We start from the raw sequence: 16,443 nt of genomic DNA, 5'->3' as shown, positions 1-16,443 counted from the left end.
AACTGAGCTTGGTGGCTTGGCCTGGTATAGCCATCACTGGAGTGGCGTCAGATGTTGTCATCTCTCGTAACTCGATAGCGAGACGCAGCGGCGCGTGGTACGCCGACACGCGATATTTAATCGCTACTAACGACTACCGAACGATACCTCGTAGACGGCTACTGACTTTAGTAGCATGGGAATCATTTTGTCAATCGACATCTTATAATCAGAAATGAGAAGATCCGTAGGAGAACTAGAGTAACCGACATAGCTCAACGGGTTGCGAAGTGAAGTGAAGCTGAAGTGGCAATGGGCAGGGCACATAGTTCGTACAACCGATAGACGTTGGGGTCCCAAGGTGCTGGAATGGCGACCTCGCACCGGAAGATGCAGCGTTGGAAGACCCCCCACTAGGTCGACGGACGACATCAGACGAGTCGCAGGGAGCCGCTGGATCCAGGCGGCGCACGACCGTGGCGTGTGGAAGTTCCTACAAGAGACCTATGTCTAGCAGTGGATGTCTATTGGTTGATGATGATCATGATGATCTTGTATATATCTATCGATAGAGCATTGTCTTATAATACTATAGTTTGCGACAGGTCGAGATGGCAATCGGAGTATGAAACTGGGGGACGCCCCGCACACCCGCACGTCACCCGCGCTATCCCTATCTCTCTCTCAGGCACATGAGTAGGTTTCCTTACAATGTTTTCTTTCACAATTTAAACCAAGTGATATTTTTAGGGTTCCGTATCTCAAAAGGTTAAACGGAAACCTTATAGGATCACTTCGTGAATTTTGTTGTGATTGGCTGAATTCGATGCGATTCTGGTTGCAACAGTGAGCGAACGTCAACCAATCAGAGGTCTTTGCGATCGCGACATTGCAGCTGTCATTCTACCGCAATCGAGCAGCTGATTTCTGAGTTTCAGATGAAATAATTTTAAGTCAAAATTTTCAGACCTAACGTAGCTTCGTAAGCCAAAAACGTCTATGTAAATAGTCTGTAATTTTGGATTCTTTTTTTAATAAAAAGTAGGTCAAGTGAACAGTTTAGCACGTAATATAAACGATAAATTTGAGATATTGTGGTAGGCGGGACCGCGGACCATCCCCACGCTTCTTAATGCCTGTACAGGGTGTTTCAAAACCTGTTAAAATCTTCTTAATACTCGTATACAAACGGGAAAACTTATTTTCTTCATTGACTGTCAATAATGAATACACACGTTTTTGTATGTGGATGTTCTTCATAACGTAGTCACCTGAATCCCCAATACCGATACAGATCATATGCTTAAAATTTGACACATAAAGTTAAAATGGCGCGTGAGAAGTCATTTTTACGCTTTATATCCATATGACAGAGACGATGCGATGTTGTACGAAACCAAAGCTGCCGGCTATTTTTGTTTAAAGCTCGAAACCGGGTATTGTATACAAATAACTGATTATAGGACACGATTCACACATCTTCTGCCGCTTGTTCTTCCATGGATCTCCTCATTTCTGTTTTGATTGCGTAGAAATAATCCGAGCATGACCTTTTCCATTGCCCGCTGAGTAACTCTACACTTTATGAGATCCACAGTCCACAAGTAAGTAGGTACTTCGCAACCGCGTCTTGGAAATAATAATTAATTATTTTTGGAAACTAGTAAGATTTTAAGTCATCCTGTATAGCATATTGAGGTTCACATTTTAATCATGTCTTGGAAAATTCTTTGGCAAGGCCTCCGCGAACATTAAAGTTACATTTATACAACCTATACTGTGTGTTTTTAGGGTTCCGTACCCAAATATATCATATATACTTACATCATTCTTTATCCCTTCCTTGAGTTCACGCGCTGTCAAACAAACGATTTATACGGAACACAGGCCTACTTTGTAAAACGAGGTCTGATTTCGTTTACAAAAACTAAATAACGGGTTATTGGGATGAAAAGGGCTGGACCAGCAGAAATTGCTGCGGTAGGGGCGCACGGTGGCAGCAGCATCAGAATTTTTTAAAGGTTCCAAGGGGGGTTGAATTTTCAAAAATCCTTTCTTAGCCAAATTTCAGCCCGATCCGTCCAGTAGTTTGAGCTGTGCGTTGATAGATCAGTCAGTCAGTCAATCCTTCTATATATTTAAAGATGGGTAGGGATTCCTTGTAATTATTCCATTATTTTCGTATTATTTTAATAACTTTATACAAGTTTTTCCGGGCGAGTAGCCCGCGCCGTCCGGTTTCGGGTTACCACTGCAACTCGAGCGCAAGGCACGCAAGGTTCGATTAACTCGTCAACGAATCGAGCGAGAAATTGTTGGCGACTCGAAAATATTTACCGAGCAATGCGAACGTCTTTTTTTTAATAATACGTGTAATTTTAGACGTTAATCTGTGTAATTATGTAAGGTGGAAGACACGGTCTGCCTGCGAAATTCTAATTTAATTTGGTTTTTCGCAATTGGGTTCGCAAAAAAAACTCCATTTTTTTATTACTTTATTATAAACTAAGATAAAAATAATGACGTAAACTGAAAAAACTAATTAAATCGATCAAATAATAAAAAAGTTATAAGCATTTAAATATTTCTGATAAGACAGAGATAGCAATATAGAATTATGACGTCATTTTGACAAATGCCATTGTAGCTTCGTGCGGTTTCATACAGATTTTCGTTTTGCGAGAAAGGGTTAGAAGACCCTTCCACTCCAAAATTAAAATGCCTGTAACTTTGTAAATCTTTGATGAATTTTAATATTTTTTTTAGCATATGTCATTATTTTTATCCTAGTTTATAATAAAGTAATAATATTTATCAATTTCAAAAGTAGTAAAATACCATATTTGTAATCTAATACGACAAAATAGGCTTATGGCGTTCAAATTGAGCCCCTACTGCCTAGCAGTATCATCTTTACAGGCTTATATAAAAATCTTTACTTGGAGGTGTCCAGTTTAAGAAATCAGTCAAAGTAATGATTTTGTCGTAAGCTACTCACAAATAATTAGTCATTATTTTGACCAATTTCTTAAACTGGACACTTTCAAGTAAAGATTTTTTTATAAACCTGTGAAGATGATATTGCTAGGGGCGAAATTTGAATGCCATAAGTGTTGCATTAGTTTACAATGTGAAAAACGAAATTTGAATTTCGCGGGCAGACCCGTGTCTTGGGCCTTAATCTGTGTAATTATTTAAGCTACTTTAATTGCGGCCTATTTAATATTATCTATATCGGCGCTGTCTAAATCAGATAAAAGACGGGTTTCGGTATGGATGAATGAACTGTAGCAGAAGAAAATTAATGCAGGCGTAAGCCTAGGAGTTTTGTATTCCTTATAACGCATCATTAAGCGATTTATTTTATTTTTAACTGACTTCTAAAAAGGAGGTAGTTCTCAATTCTGCCTGTTTTTAAAAAAAATGTAGGTATGTACACCGATTTTTCGAGGTTTCTGGACCGATTAGCAATTTTTTTTAAATTAACAGGGGATGTTTCTTGGGGGTCCCATAAAAATTTCTGGATCCAACTCCTCAATCCTGATGCTGCAGGGACACTGCCCGCCAAAGTTATCAAGATTCAGGAAGTGTTCATAGTGAATTAATATTGTAGGTACCAAGCAACGACTTTACACCAAACCAGACCAGTTTAGAAATTATAAAATTCCAAAACCCCTGCCGGGAATCGAACCCGGGATCTCCCCCTCTTCTTCTTCTTCTTCATTCTGGGCTGGTTTCCGCACTTAAACGTTTCCGTATGTTGTGCGTGCATCACCCCTCCCCGCCGAAGTCTTCACTCCAGCCATCCAAGCTCGCTCCAGAAGCCAAGTAGACCGCCCAGGTTGCCGAGGGCTTCTTGGAGTGAGGTCGGGGAACCTAAATGGTGGTCGCGTTGATCTGCTACGCCCGTGCACTCCAGGAGCACGAGCGTCAGTGTTTCATCGACCTCCATGCAGGCCCTGCACAGAGGACTGTCGGTGACACCTATAACGAAAAGGTGTTTGTTTAGTGGGCTATGCCCTGTTATGAGTCCCACCACCTTCCTAAGTTTACCTCTGTCCAGGCGGAGTAGATTGTTGTAGATCTCCCCCTCATGCAGATAGCTATTACGTCGTAGACATCCACTAAGAAAGGATTTTTGAAAATTCAACACCTAAGTGGGTAATAGGGGTTCGAAATTTGTGTAAACCACGCGGAGGAAATCACGGGCATAAGCTAGAAAATAAATTAAAGAGATTAGAGTTGTTGCTAATGACATAAATAAAACTGTTAATAATTAGTAAATAAATAAATAAACGAGTAATTCCAAAATCGATCGGCAATAGAACAGCTGTAAATCGCCACCCATATAAAATACAAAAAAAAACGGATTGACGTGATTTTTAGGGTTCCGTACCTCAAAAGGAAAAAGGAACCCTTATAGGATCACTTCGTTGTCTGTCTGTCGTGTCTGTTAAGAAATCTGCAGGGGTACTTCCCGTTGACCTAGAACCATGAAATTTGGCAGGTAGGTAGGTCTTATCGCAGAAATAGGAGGAAAAAATCTGAAAACCTTGAATTTGTGGTGACATCACAAAAAAACTAAAATGTGTTCTGTCTATACGTTTCTTGACAGACAGACAACAAAGTGATCCTGTAAGGGTTCCGTTTTTCCTTTTGAGTTACGGAACCCTAAAAACCTAATATAATGCGGACGAAGTCGCGGACATCAGCTAGTTAGTTAGTTAGCTAGTAGCATATTATAAAGTGTAATTAAACAGACTAGAATGATCGTTAATGACATCCAACTTCTTAAAGATAAACGTAAAAAGCGGCGCAGCAACAAAAAGTTGACAAATGGCAAGTGACAGGCGCGTTCATGAGTTACAGGGGAACATACAACACGCAAACGGGGTAAGTCAGCTGTAAACGTAGTACTAGGGGTTCTCGATTGATTGGTATAAAGTGAAGTGAGATCGAGTCGAGTACGAGAAGTGTAGTATCTACGTGAGACGTGTAAATAGATGATGATGATCTATTTACAAAAGCAAAAGATATTTATCCAAGGAATACAAGAAACGGTGATAGACTGGTGATTGAACATAGGTTTTACAGTGCATCTTACGGAAAATGTAGTTATGTCATGTGTATAAAAATATTTAATAAACTACCTCCAGGATTACGGGTATTACCCCTCCAACGATTTAAGAAGGATCTTTTTAAGTGGCTTATAGATAAATGTTTTTATTCAATCAATGAAATGTTGGCACAGTAGGTTAAGTTGACTCTTATAATATATAATATATAGAATTAAACTTGACTTAGATTGTAAAAATAATTAAAATTTAATGAATTTAACTATGCTAATAATTATTAGAATTTTATTAATTGTGATATAATAGAAAAAAATTTGCATGCCAGAAATGGCCGATTACATTGATTCTTACTTACCTTAAAAACTAACTACCATTGTGACATGTATTCTAGCAAAATAAAGGATTTATGATTTATGATTTATGATTTATGACGTTGAGATGGCAATCAAGGGCTAACCTGGTGCGGGCGAGCGCGGGTGACGTGTGGGTGTGCGGGGGGTCCCCCCGCCTCATACCCCGATTGCCACCTCGACCTGTCGCGGACTATATGTGATTGACATTTTGATGAATAGTTGTCGTAATTTTATTATCAAAAAGGAGCAGGTTCTCAATTTGTCGCTTAATTTTTTTGTGTATCTAAATAAATATAAAAGGAAAAGGAGCACACAACACGCAAACGGGGTAAGTCGGCTGTAAACGTAGTATTAGGGGTTCTCGATTGCTTGGTATAAAGTAGAGAGTGATCGAGTCGAGAATGAGAAGTGTGTGTTTGATATTCCTACAGTTTGATAAATGAGTAGAGCAATTTTATTTTTTCAAAAAGGAGAAGGTTCTCAATTTGTCGCGTATTTTTTGTGTATTTAAATAAATATAAAAGGAAATGGTGACTCGTTTGGGAGTAACGAGGGAACACACAACACGCAAACGGGCTAAGTTAGCTGTGAACGTAGTTAGTTATAGGGGTTCTCGATCGGGATTTAAGATTAGCTTGGAAATGAAGTGCGACAATGAGAATTAGTGTGTATTTGATATGCATAAATCTTGAGTAACAGTCATTTGCAATTTTTTTGAATAAGGAGTACTATCATTGATTTGATTTTGAAATACTTAAAACCGTAAAAGTGTTGGAGTATTTTGGCCATATCTCCTAAGATCTCCTTTAGCGCATAATTCAGAGGAAAATAGCCGGCAGAAGACCACCTGGCCGTAGAAGAACATCTTGGATCAAGAATTTATGCCAATGCATTCAGCCACAGCCTTGAAATATATTCGTTAAACTGTGATTCAGCGCTTATTAAGACGATCATAGTCGGGTAGTTTTCAACTTTATCGTGTTATTTTATTTATTTCAATAGTAGGGGTCACATAGCCGTGAGTTCATGCGTGGTAAAAAAAAAGCCTACTTCGGTAGCCAGATGCCGAATCAGCTAGAAACCTGCAACAGACATTCCGTATATGCTTTTGACGGCGGTTATGTGCAGCGTGGTGGACTATGGCCGGAACCCTTATTATTCTGAGAGGAGACCCGTGCTCAGGAGTACCTAATAGTCACCATCATCTCAAACCTATCGCCAGCCATTTAGGAAAAGGCAATTTGGGAATTTGTATTTTCCTAAACCACCCTGCCGGAAAAGTCGTACCGCCAAGTGATTTAGCGTTCCGGCATTATCAAACGTTAGGACCCGCTTCCATCTTAGACTGCATCATCACTTACCGCCTGGTGAGATCGCAGTTAATGGCTAATTTGTATCAGGATACAAAATAAAAAAAAACTTTCATTCTTTTGCTTTTCTATATTATAGAAAAAGTCTTACATTCTGTCTTCTTTAAAAAACCCGGCCAAGTCAGAGTCAGGCTCGCGCACCGAAGGTTCCGTACTGCAGTCGTATTTTTCGACATTTTGCAAGATAAATAAAAACTATTATACGGACGGACGGACGGACGGATAGACGGATGGACAGACAGACATACAGACAGACAGAAAAAGTGATCCTATAAGGGTTCCTTTTTCTTTTTGGGGTATGCTTTCTACTGATTTGCTTGATTATACTTTAGCCTACGATGGGCTGACGAGTCCAAAAGATGATAATAAGAAAAAGCTTATTGTTATTTCTATATCAATTCTGTGGTACCACTCATGCAAAGTGGTGGCGTATCGGTTTACCTACTAAGAAAGTAAAATAGGCCAACCACTCATCGATCTCTTGAAAGACTGGTAATTCGCAAGCAATTGTGTGCCATTATATATAGGTACAATGCTATTTTGTCTTATGTCGTTTTTGTTCTCTAGTATAAAGAAAAAAGTCGTACATTATGTCTTCGTTAAAATGATATATAAGTCTTGCAAATTGCTAATGCGCATGGCCGCCATTTTAATGACGTCAGCACTAGACTGTACTACCCGTGCGCCATAAGTTGATACCTGGGGGGCGGTGACGCCAAAGACGCGTGGTTGTACTGTAGACAAAAATCGGAGCGCGTCGTCGTTGCGTGACGTAAGAAAGTACGAGACTAGAATGTTAAAAAAATGGCGTTTTCTACAGTACAACACGGGAGCTTGAGGGGAAGTTACAGGGGAAGCGGGCGCAGGGTTGCATTCCAGGCGTAGGCGAGTCTCAACTTATCGCGCACGGGTAGTAGTTTCGAGCTGATGGTATATTTTTATTTCGGCTGACGTCAAAATGACGTCATTTCGATGTTAATGAGACGTGGTTCCAGCACAATAGCAATTTGCGGGACTTATACTTACTTGCATTTTTTTTAATTTTTATAGCTTGGCTACAATCAAACGGTCTGCTGGCAAGTGATCACCGTTCAATTAGCCTTTTTTTTTCATATCTTAATTTTTTTTTATTTTTTTTTATTTGAAAGTAATCAACAGCGTAAATACATAATTGTTATTTTTTTTTCATTGGACGTTTCTTTTTATAGGTGTCTATTTAGTCCCTCATCTGTGGTCACTATGCCATTTGCCATTTTTGGAAACCCCCATAATTTCGATCTAAATTCGCAACGGAATAAAAACCTGCTGATACAATTTCTTTTGATTTCAAATCACATCAAATAATTTATTCAAAATAGGTAATAAATTACACTTTTTGATGGTCGGATGTTGCATTTGTAATATGGTGATAATTTTACGCGAACTTAAAACTAAAGCTACGAGGGTTCCAAACGCGCCCAGGTCTGAGAAGAGCCCACAACAAACTCAGCCGGGTATTATTTTTATTATCACCACTTTACAAAATCACTTAAACTTATTAGAATTTCTTTTTATCCCCTTAGGTTGGTAGGTACCTATCTATTTATTCCCTCATCTGGTAGTCTCTACTCTCTATGCCATTCGCCATTTTTGGGAACCCCCATAATTTTGATCTAAATTCGCAATGATATAAAAACCTACTGATACAATTTCTTTTAATTTCATACGGAAAGCCAGTCAGACGTAGTAGTTAGGCGAAAAAGAAAATGATTTTCCAACAAGAACGGCCGTAATTTGATCCTTTTCTAATATTCATCATCAAATTGACCACACGTTGCTTACGTATGGACAAGATGGCGGCGAAATTGCATGTTCCTAGGGTTGTCTCATTCCCAGAAACTAAAACCTAGATTATTTTAGCGTTTATCGTGAATAATTTCCGTTATATACATGTATGACAAAACGGCTTTACTCACGTATTTCGTCGACGCTAGCCAGACTAGTTTCGAACCCATCCGGGATCCTTTTTCACGCGGTTGAGACTACGCACAACGGGGGAAACGGGGTTTGAAACTAGTCGGGCTAACATCGACGAAATACCCTAGAACCCTAGATGTCCACGGCTGGGCATAGGTATCTTGTAGGGACTTCCACACTCCAAGGTTTTGTGCTGCTTGTTGTTACAAGATTGCCATTTCTGCACCTTTGAACCTGGTACGTTGCCATATATTTTTAAAACTATGCAAGTTTTTAAAGTGAGAAAGGTTTTTTAGTAGAAAAACTAAGTAAAAAGTAATAAGTGCACATATTCGGGAAAACTGCAAAAAAGGCTTTTTTCAACGTTTTACAAATTAGGAAATAACTAGGAAAATTACATGTTCAATTTTGAGTCAATTGTTCGTGATCCTGAATTACTAATGGAAATGTGAAAATTGGACAAATTCAGTGGAAAAACAGAAAATAGGCAGCTTAGGTAAAGTGGCCGTCCGCTAAGATATCAGAACCAGATAGGTATTTATAGGAAAAACACCTGGATACTTACAATACGAGAAAAATCTTTTTCTTAGAGTGGTAACCCTAAGTGGCGGCCATTTTGTGACAATTGGCGCGATCGATGACATGCTTCATTAAATAATTAATTCTATTCAAGGTATTTTTGCTGTCTTCAGAATTGTAGCGATTAATGGAAACTATAATAGTCCGCGACAGGTTGACATGGCAATCGGGATATGAGGTGGGGGACGCCCATACATCCGCAAGTCACCTGCGCTCGCCCGCACCGGGTTAGCGCGGGGGTTGTGCGGGTGTGCGGGGTGTTCCCTCCATCCTAATATTTTTCAGTAAATCAACATTGTGCCAAACAATCAAGCTGTGATAGCCTAGTGGTTAACATGTCCGCCTTCCAATCGGAGGTCGGGGGTTCGATCCCGGGCACGCACCTCTAAATTTTCGGAGTTATGTGCGTTTTAAGTAATTGCATATCACTTGCTTTAACGGTGAAGGAAAACAGCGTGAGGAAACCTGCATGCCTGAGAGTTCTCCATAATGTTCTCAAAGGTGTGTCTGCCCATCCGCACTTGGCCAGCGTGGTAGACTATGGCCAAAACCCGTCTCATTAGAGAGAAGACCCGTGCTCTGTAGTGAGCCGGTCATGTTGATGATGAAAAGAATCAACAAGAATTAATACGTACTTAATACTTACTTAAATCAAAGGGTTTTTAAGTTTTTATAGACATTTTCATTCTTTGACTTCTTAGATCTAATAAACTACTAAAATATAATGTACTAGCTTATGCTCGCGACTTCGTCTGCGTGGACTAAACAAATTTCAAACCCCTATTTAACAGAACATAGAATTTTCAAAAATCCTTTCTTAGCGGATGCCTACGTCATAATAGCTGCGCCATCTCATCTGCATGCCAAACTTCAGCCCGATCCGTCCAGTAGTTTGAGTTGTGCGTTGATAGATCAGTCAGTCAGTCAGTCACCTTTTCCTTTTATATATTTAAGATATAGATTTACGATCAGAAATAGATCTATTTTAATTACTACCTTGTCTTAACCTGTCATTTAGCTAATATTTTCTTTGTTATTAAATCACACTATGCAATTAAGGAGTTCCATAATGACAGACGTTTCGCTCTGAGGAAGGAATTATTTATTGGCACTATAACTTGTTCTTTCGATCCTCGATCCATACTTTACAAATGCATCATGTCGTATCGTATTTTATACTAAACGATAAGTTAAACTAGATGGACAAAATTTGCCACAGGCTGAATAAATGTAAAAGTAAGTATTATAATGAATTCAGACAAAATATACAATGAATTTTTAAATAAATATTTATATTTAGAAGCAGTCGCTGAATATTGAATGATTGAAAAAAATAGAACTTTTGAGAACTCTCAGGCATGTTAATTATAATTTCCTCAAGAAGAATATAATACCGAAGAGCTGGCAGCTACCTCGGACAAAGAATTAGCCTAGCTATTCAAAGGGGGAACGCTGCCAGTATCTTCGGAACCTTGCCTAAAGGGACTCATTTTAATAATATATTTTAGTTATAATATTAAAAAAAAATGTAATGAAAACTGTTGAATATTTATTGTTATGTAGTGACATTAATTTTTTAATGCAAATGAAAATACAAAAAACAAAAATACCAAACTTATTCTAGAACATAAAAATTACAAATCGAAAATATCATCTAAACCACCGCAACGAGGCAGGGTGCCCAGAACGCTGGCAGCGTTACCTCGTTGAATGGCCAGACTAATATGCTGACCGAGGTAACTGCCAGCCCTCCGGTCCCCCGTGGATTCCGCGAGACGGGATGAAAAGTCCTTAAAAAAGGATCTAGCATCCTCGCCCCACGAACCCATGGTCTCCACCCCAAAAGGCACAAATATGAAACTATTTTCTATATTCTTATATTTGCGCCTCTTGGCCCTTTCTGCCTTAGTAGCCGCCGCTCCGGCCGCCACGGAGGTCGCCTGTACGTGTGACAGCGCCAGTGTATCCACACACGTGGCATCCCACACAAGCGACCTACCTTGCTTCCACGGGACAAGAGTAATTTTCAACAGTTACAATATTATATTTTTTAAGGTTTTAGTTTTAGTTAAAATTATTAATTAATTAACTTTTAATTTGTATCTTTTTAAAATGTAATACATAATTTCCTCATGATGTTTTATTGTAGTCAGTGAAACACTAAGTTTTCGTCGAATATTTTCTCAAGCTAGTTTATTTGAGTATTTGATACCAATACAAGGACTACCGAAGACAGAAGTAACTTTGTTTCAATTAAATACTGTATGAAAGTTACTAAAGTTTTTGTTATAACTCCAGTTCTGTGATCGTATCCGAGTAATATCGTATCGCAAAATGTAAAAGGCTTAAATTGTTTATGATTCTCTTTGGTTCTAAAATCTGGGCGATTCGATTATGAATATTATATTATTCGGTGGCGATATCGATTTTGAATCGGATAGAAAATCGTATTATACCTCCCATGCAGCTGCATTAATTGTTGTAATATTTAATAACCCTTTGTAGGTTATTGGATTTTCGGTATTATGAGCTTTATGCCTCTTTGGTTTCATCGTCAACCGATAGACGTCCACAGCTGGCCATAGGTGTCTTGTAGGGACTTCCACACGCTACGGTATTGCCTGAGAGTTCTCCATAATGTTCTCAAAAGTGTGTAAAGTCTGCCAATTCACATTTGGCCAGCGTGGTGGACTAAACCCATCTCATTCTGAAAGGAGACTCGTGCTCTTTAGTGTGCCAGTGGTGGGTTGATTATGATGAGTCATGACTCATGAGATCAGTATACCCTTATTATAAACAAGCTAATGCCCGCGACTTCGTCGCGTGAAATTGGGTTTTTAAAAATCCCGTGGGAACTCTTCGATTTTCCAGGATAAAAAGTAGCCTATGTCACTCTCCAGGTCTTTATCTATACCTGTGCTAAAAATCACGTCAATCCATTGCACCGTTGCGACGTGATTGAAGGACAAACCTACAAACCAACAAACAAACTTTCGCATTTATAATAAGGGTACTGATGAGAAAGTGTGTTTGTTTGTTGGTTTGTCCTTCAATCACGTCGCAACGGAGCAACGGATCGACGTAATTTTTTGCACGGACATAGTTCAAGACCTGGAGAGTGACATAGACTAGGTACTTTTTATCCCGGAAAATCAAAGAGTTCCCACGGGATTTTTATAACCTAAATCCACTCGTGCGAAGTCGCGGGCACCAGCTAGCTAGTATAATATACTGCGAACATGATGGGGAAGATTTTATTTTCGTTGAAATTATTTTTAGTCAGTATTTTTATTAAGAAGATGAGTTCATTTGTTTTCTTTTGTCTGTATTTTATTAAGTCGTTTCCCGCCCAGGCCGAGTCGCCACGCCTCTTCCTTTATTTACAGTTCGCAATAAATACTTATCGTTCCGCCATATTGGATTTACATAATGACCTAACGAACCAGAGAGATATCATATCACTAGAGCGCGCAATGTCCCACAAAACGGCATGTTCACACAGCCATGTTTTTTCATTCAGTACGAGTAAATTAGCACTTTTACTCTATATTATAGTGCACGCAAAACAACGTATACTTAGCCCTATTATAATGTAGATAACGGGTATATACCACGGTTAATTTGATGAAATTGATTCGTCGATATATTAATTCAGTTGCATGAGTCGTGGTCACGACGGGACGGCAGTGCTATGAAATCAAATTCATCTTGTGTATTAATTCCTTAGTCTATGACATACGCAAACTCTCATGTTATGACTTCAGATTGGACTACTTTCCGCAACTATTCATATATTTCAGAAATTCTTTCACCGTTTGAAAAGTAAAAAAATGTATAGTCAAATTCAAACCGAGCGAAACCGGCTGGATCTGTTTGTCTGCCAATAAAATAGCTATGCAACTCAAGTCATAGGACACAAGTAAGGCAATTGAATGATCATATTTGATAACAGCACAATACAATTCGTCGCATCTTCATGTAAAGCAAATATCTATATTAAATAATTTGAAAACAGGCAACTGCTGAGTTTCTCTCTCTTCTCAGTATAATCTTATTCCGAATAGGTGGTAGAGTCACAGACTTAGTATATCAGACTTTTGATTTTGATTTTAAGATTTAAAGTGTTCATGAGCTCCAGCTTACGTGTGTACCTGCCACATGTAATCATTAGGTAGGGGTAGCGTTTTTAAGACGCTTAATGGATGAGGTTTGCTACTCTAGCAATATTGACAGCTCTATGCCTCACAAACATAAAATTGATTACGCTTGACGTTGTAAAAATGGTATCAAATTCACGGTTCATTGCTGGAAGATATTGTTCCCGGAATTGTCTGTTTCTATTTCTACGATTAGGCATACTACAAGATAAATACCATAACGCGACTACTTTTGAGTCACCGCTTACCAGCCAATCACAAACATGTTTTCAAAAAACACTCGAAATTTAATTCAAAAAGATCATTCCGTTGGTGGCCCAAAATAGTTAACGTCTATTGATTTTTTGACTTTGTCATTTGTATGGGATTAAGTAACAGAGAGAGCGATATACAAACTTATTTTCGTGGATACAGTATAGACAGACTCTATGCAGATTGCGACTGCATTACGCAATAACCCTGCACCATAGATATACTATAACCTAGATATAACCTAGAGCTCGATACGGTTTGGTCGGCAGACCGCAAAGTTTTGAAATGCGCATTTTAAATATTAAAGCGACACTGAAATAGCCTGACTTGTCTCCGCTAATTGACTAGAAGAGTGACACCCCTGTTATTTAACCACTGAAGTTTGGATTAGGGCTGCCACTGCGACTAATTACTAAAATTAATCTAAATATATAAAACCAAAAGGTGACTGACTGACTGACTGACTCATCAACTGATCAACTGATCAACGCACAGCTAAACTACTGGACGGATCGGGCTGAAATTTGGCATGCATGACGTAGGCATCCGCTAAGAAAGGATTTTTGAAAATTCAACCCCTAAGGGGGTGAAACAGGGGTTTGTAATGGTCGTGGTTTGGTAGTCATGTGTAATAATGTCTCTTTAGAACGGTTTTAGATTAGCGCGTTTTACACGAGTGTCCATAAAAGGAGTGTTCAGGTTTCATGTATGTACAGTCAGCAACAAAGCTAGGTTTGCTCCCGGCAGTACAAGCGACTATGGGTTGGTGTAGGTTTCTTGACAGACCGACCGACAGACAGACAACAAAGTGATCTTATAAGGGTTCCGTTTTTCCTTTCGAGGTTCGGAACCCTAAAAACCACATAATAAGTAATTGTAGTATATTTCTTTGGTTACAGAAAATCAAACGTCGTCTCCAAAATCGTTATCCCAAGACTGAACGTGACGTCACACTACATTACTTCTGAACTAGAAGAGAAAGAGAGGGAAGAGGTGTTTCGTCTAAAAAGAGTGAAACAGAAGAAGGACTTTGAAAAGCATATGGATGAAATAAAACGAAGGGCAGAAGGAGCTCCAGAGGGTAAAATTGAAGGTAAAGCAGAGGAACTGGTGGTTTTGAAGAGTGATGAATAACAACCAAGATAAGCCAGATCAAGATGTATTAGTTATGTGAGATATTTTGACGTAATACAGTATTTTACACCAAGAAAAAAATCTAAAAATGTATAAACAAGATAGTATTAGCCATAAGCAATCGAAAAAATGTTAATTTCAGTTAATAAAAATATATAATGAATTTTATAATTCATCTTAAAGATTTCACTTTTTATCTGTTCTTCAAATATCCAAAACACATGATATCGTAGCCGCCATGTTAATTCCAACTGTGACGTCACATGGATTGAAATTGTAATGTATTTCGTCGTGTGACGTCATGACAGCTCATGAAGCTAAAAAGATGGCAGGTAGCGTATTCGTGGCGAAATTTGGCATACAAAATTTAAATGCATTTTTATTGTACTTAGGTATCGATCGAATAAATTTATTTAAAAAATAAAGTTTTTTGGTAGTTTATTATCACTTTAGGATGAAATTAAGATACTTTTCAGGAAAGGGATTGGATGATGACTTAATTTACAATTTTTTTTTAAGAATATTAGCCAAGTTAATTGCTGACTAATATTTCCCTTTCCCCTCCAATACAACAATAGTGGCCCTGGCAATGGGTAGATCATGATGAAGTGGATGATGATAGTAGGACGCACAATTTTAATTTAGAACATTTCAATTTTTCATCTTGGGTACGTATTATATATTGTGATAAGGAAATCTTTTGAAAAGGTATCAATAGCATGAAAATATTTAAAAGCAGTACTTCAACAATAATATTGAATTGTCATTGTGCTATTAAGAAATTGCTCAATTTCTTTTTTGTGGGCAGGGAAAACTGTCTAGAGATGCGAGCGAATTGACTATCGATAAATTCTGACGATTGAGCGACTCGTAATCTTCATTTTTGTTGGTACAGAATGTAATATAACTGAATTTGAATGCCATAAATGAGAGAAATGTGGGACATACTTGTAGATAGACTCATCACGCTGTTTCGGTTAAAGTTAGACATATTATATTGATATTTTTCTTTGCCGTAAAGCGCGCATACTTGAGTTTTGATAGAAATCTGAGAGTTGCTAGACTGTTCATGAAATCCATTTCATCTTGTGCCAAGTGGGTTAACCTACTTAAACTTCATTAACCCCTTAGTAAGAGGTTTACGAAGGCTACTAACTATTAAGAGATTACCTGCTTTCCATGATTTGAGTAATATCTTGATCAGAAAAATACCGATATTTTAGTCTAATCACCGATTTAGGAAAAGGATTTCGCAGGTTTTTAACCAATTGACTGTCATTGATTTCGATAAGTATCGATATTATATTTTCACATCGCTACAAGGCAGCCATTAGGCATGTTGCGGCGCTGTCAACTCGCATCAATCATAATCAACCTTTGTCCGAGTATCGAGAATATCCGGATAAAAGAAAACTCCGAGTAGCCACGGAATACGTACCGATCAATCACTGTTTATTTGGTAAGGGAGAAACAAATCTAAATATATAAAAGGAAAAGGTGACTGAATGACTGACTGACTGATCTATCAACGTACAGCTCAAACTACTGGACGGATCGCGCTGAAATTTGGCATGCAGATATGACGTAG

The 16,443-nt window shown here is 38.4% G+C and overlaps 1 protein-coding gene across 1 annotated transcript in view; it reads left to right on the top strand.

Moving 5' to 3' along the window:
• LOC138404335 (V-type proton ATPase subunit D-like) overlaps positions 1-14,855 on the top strand; it is a 39,579-nt gene extending 24,724 nt beyond the window's left edge. The window contains exon 6 of the mRNA XM_069508041.1: positions 14,621-14,855. Coding sequence (XP_069364142.1) covers positions 14,621-14,855 — 235 coding nt within the window. The remainder of the gene's footprint in view (positions 1-14,620) is intronic.
• The last annotated feature ends 1,588 nt before the right edge of the window (positions 14,856-16,443 follow it).

Source organism: Maniola hyperantus, chromosome 27 (assembly GCF_902806685.2).
Source record: "Maniola hyperantus chromosome 27, iAphHyp1.2, whole genome shotgun sequence".
Lineage (NCBI taxonomy): Eukaryota > Metazoa > Arthropoda > Insecta > Lepidoptera > Nymphalidae > Maniola > Maniola hyperantus.
This window is presented reverse-complemented; position numbering and strand designations above follow the sequence as displayed.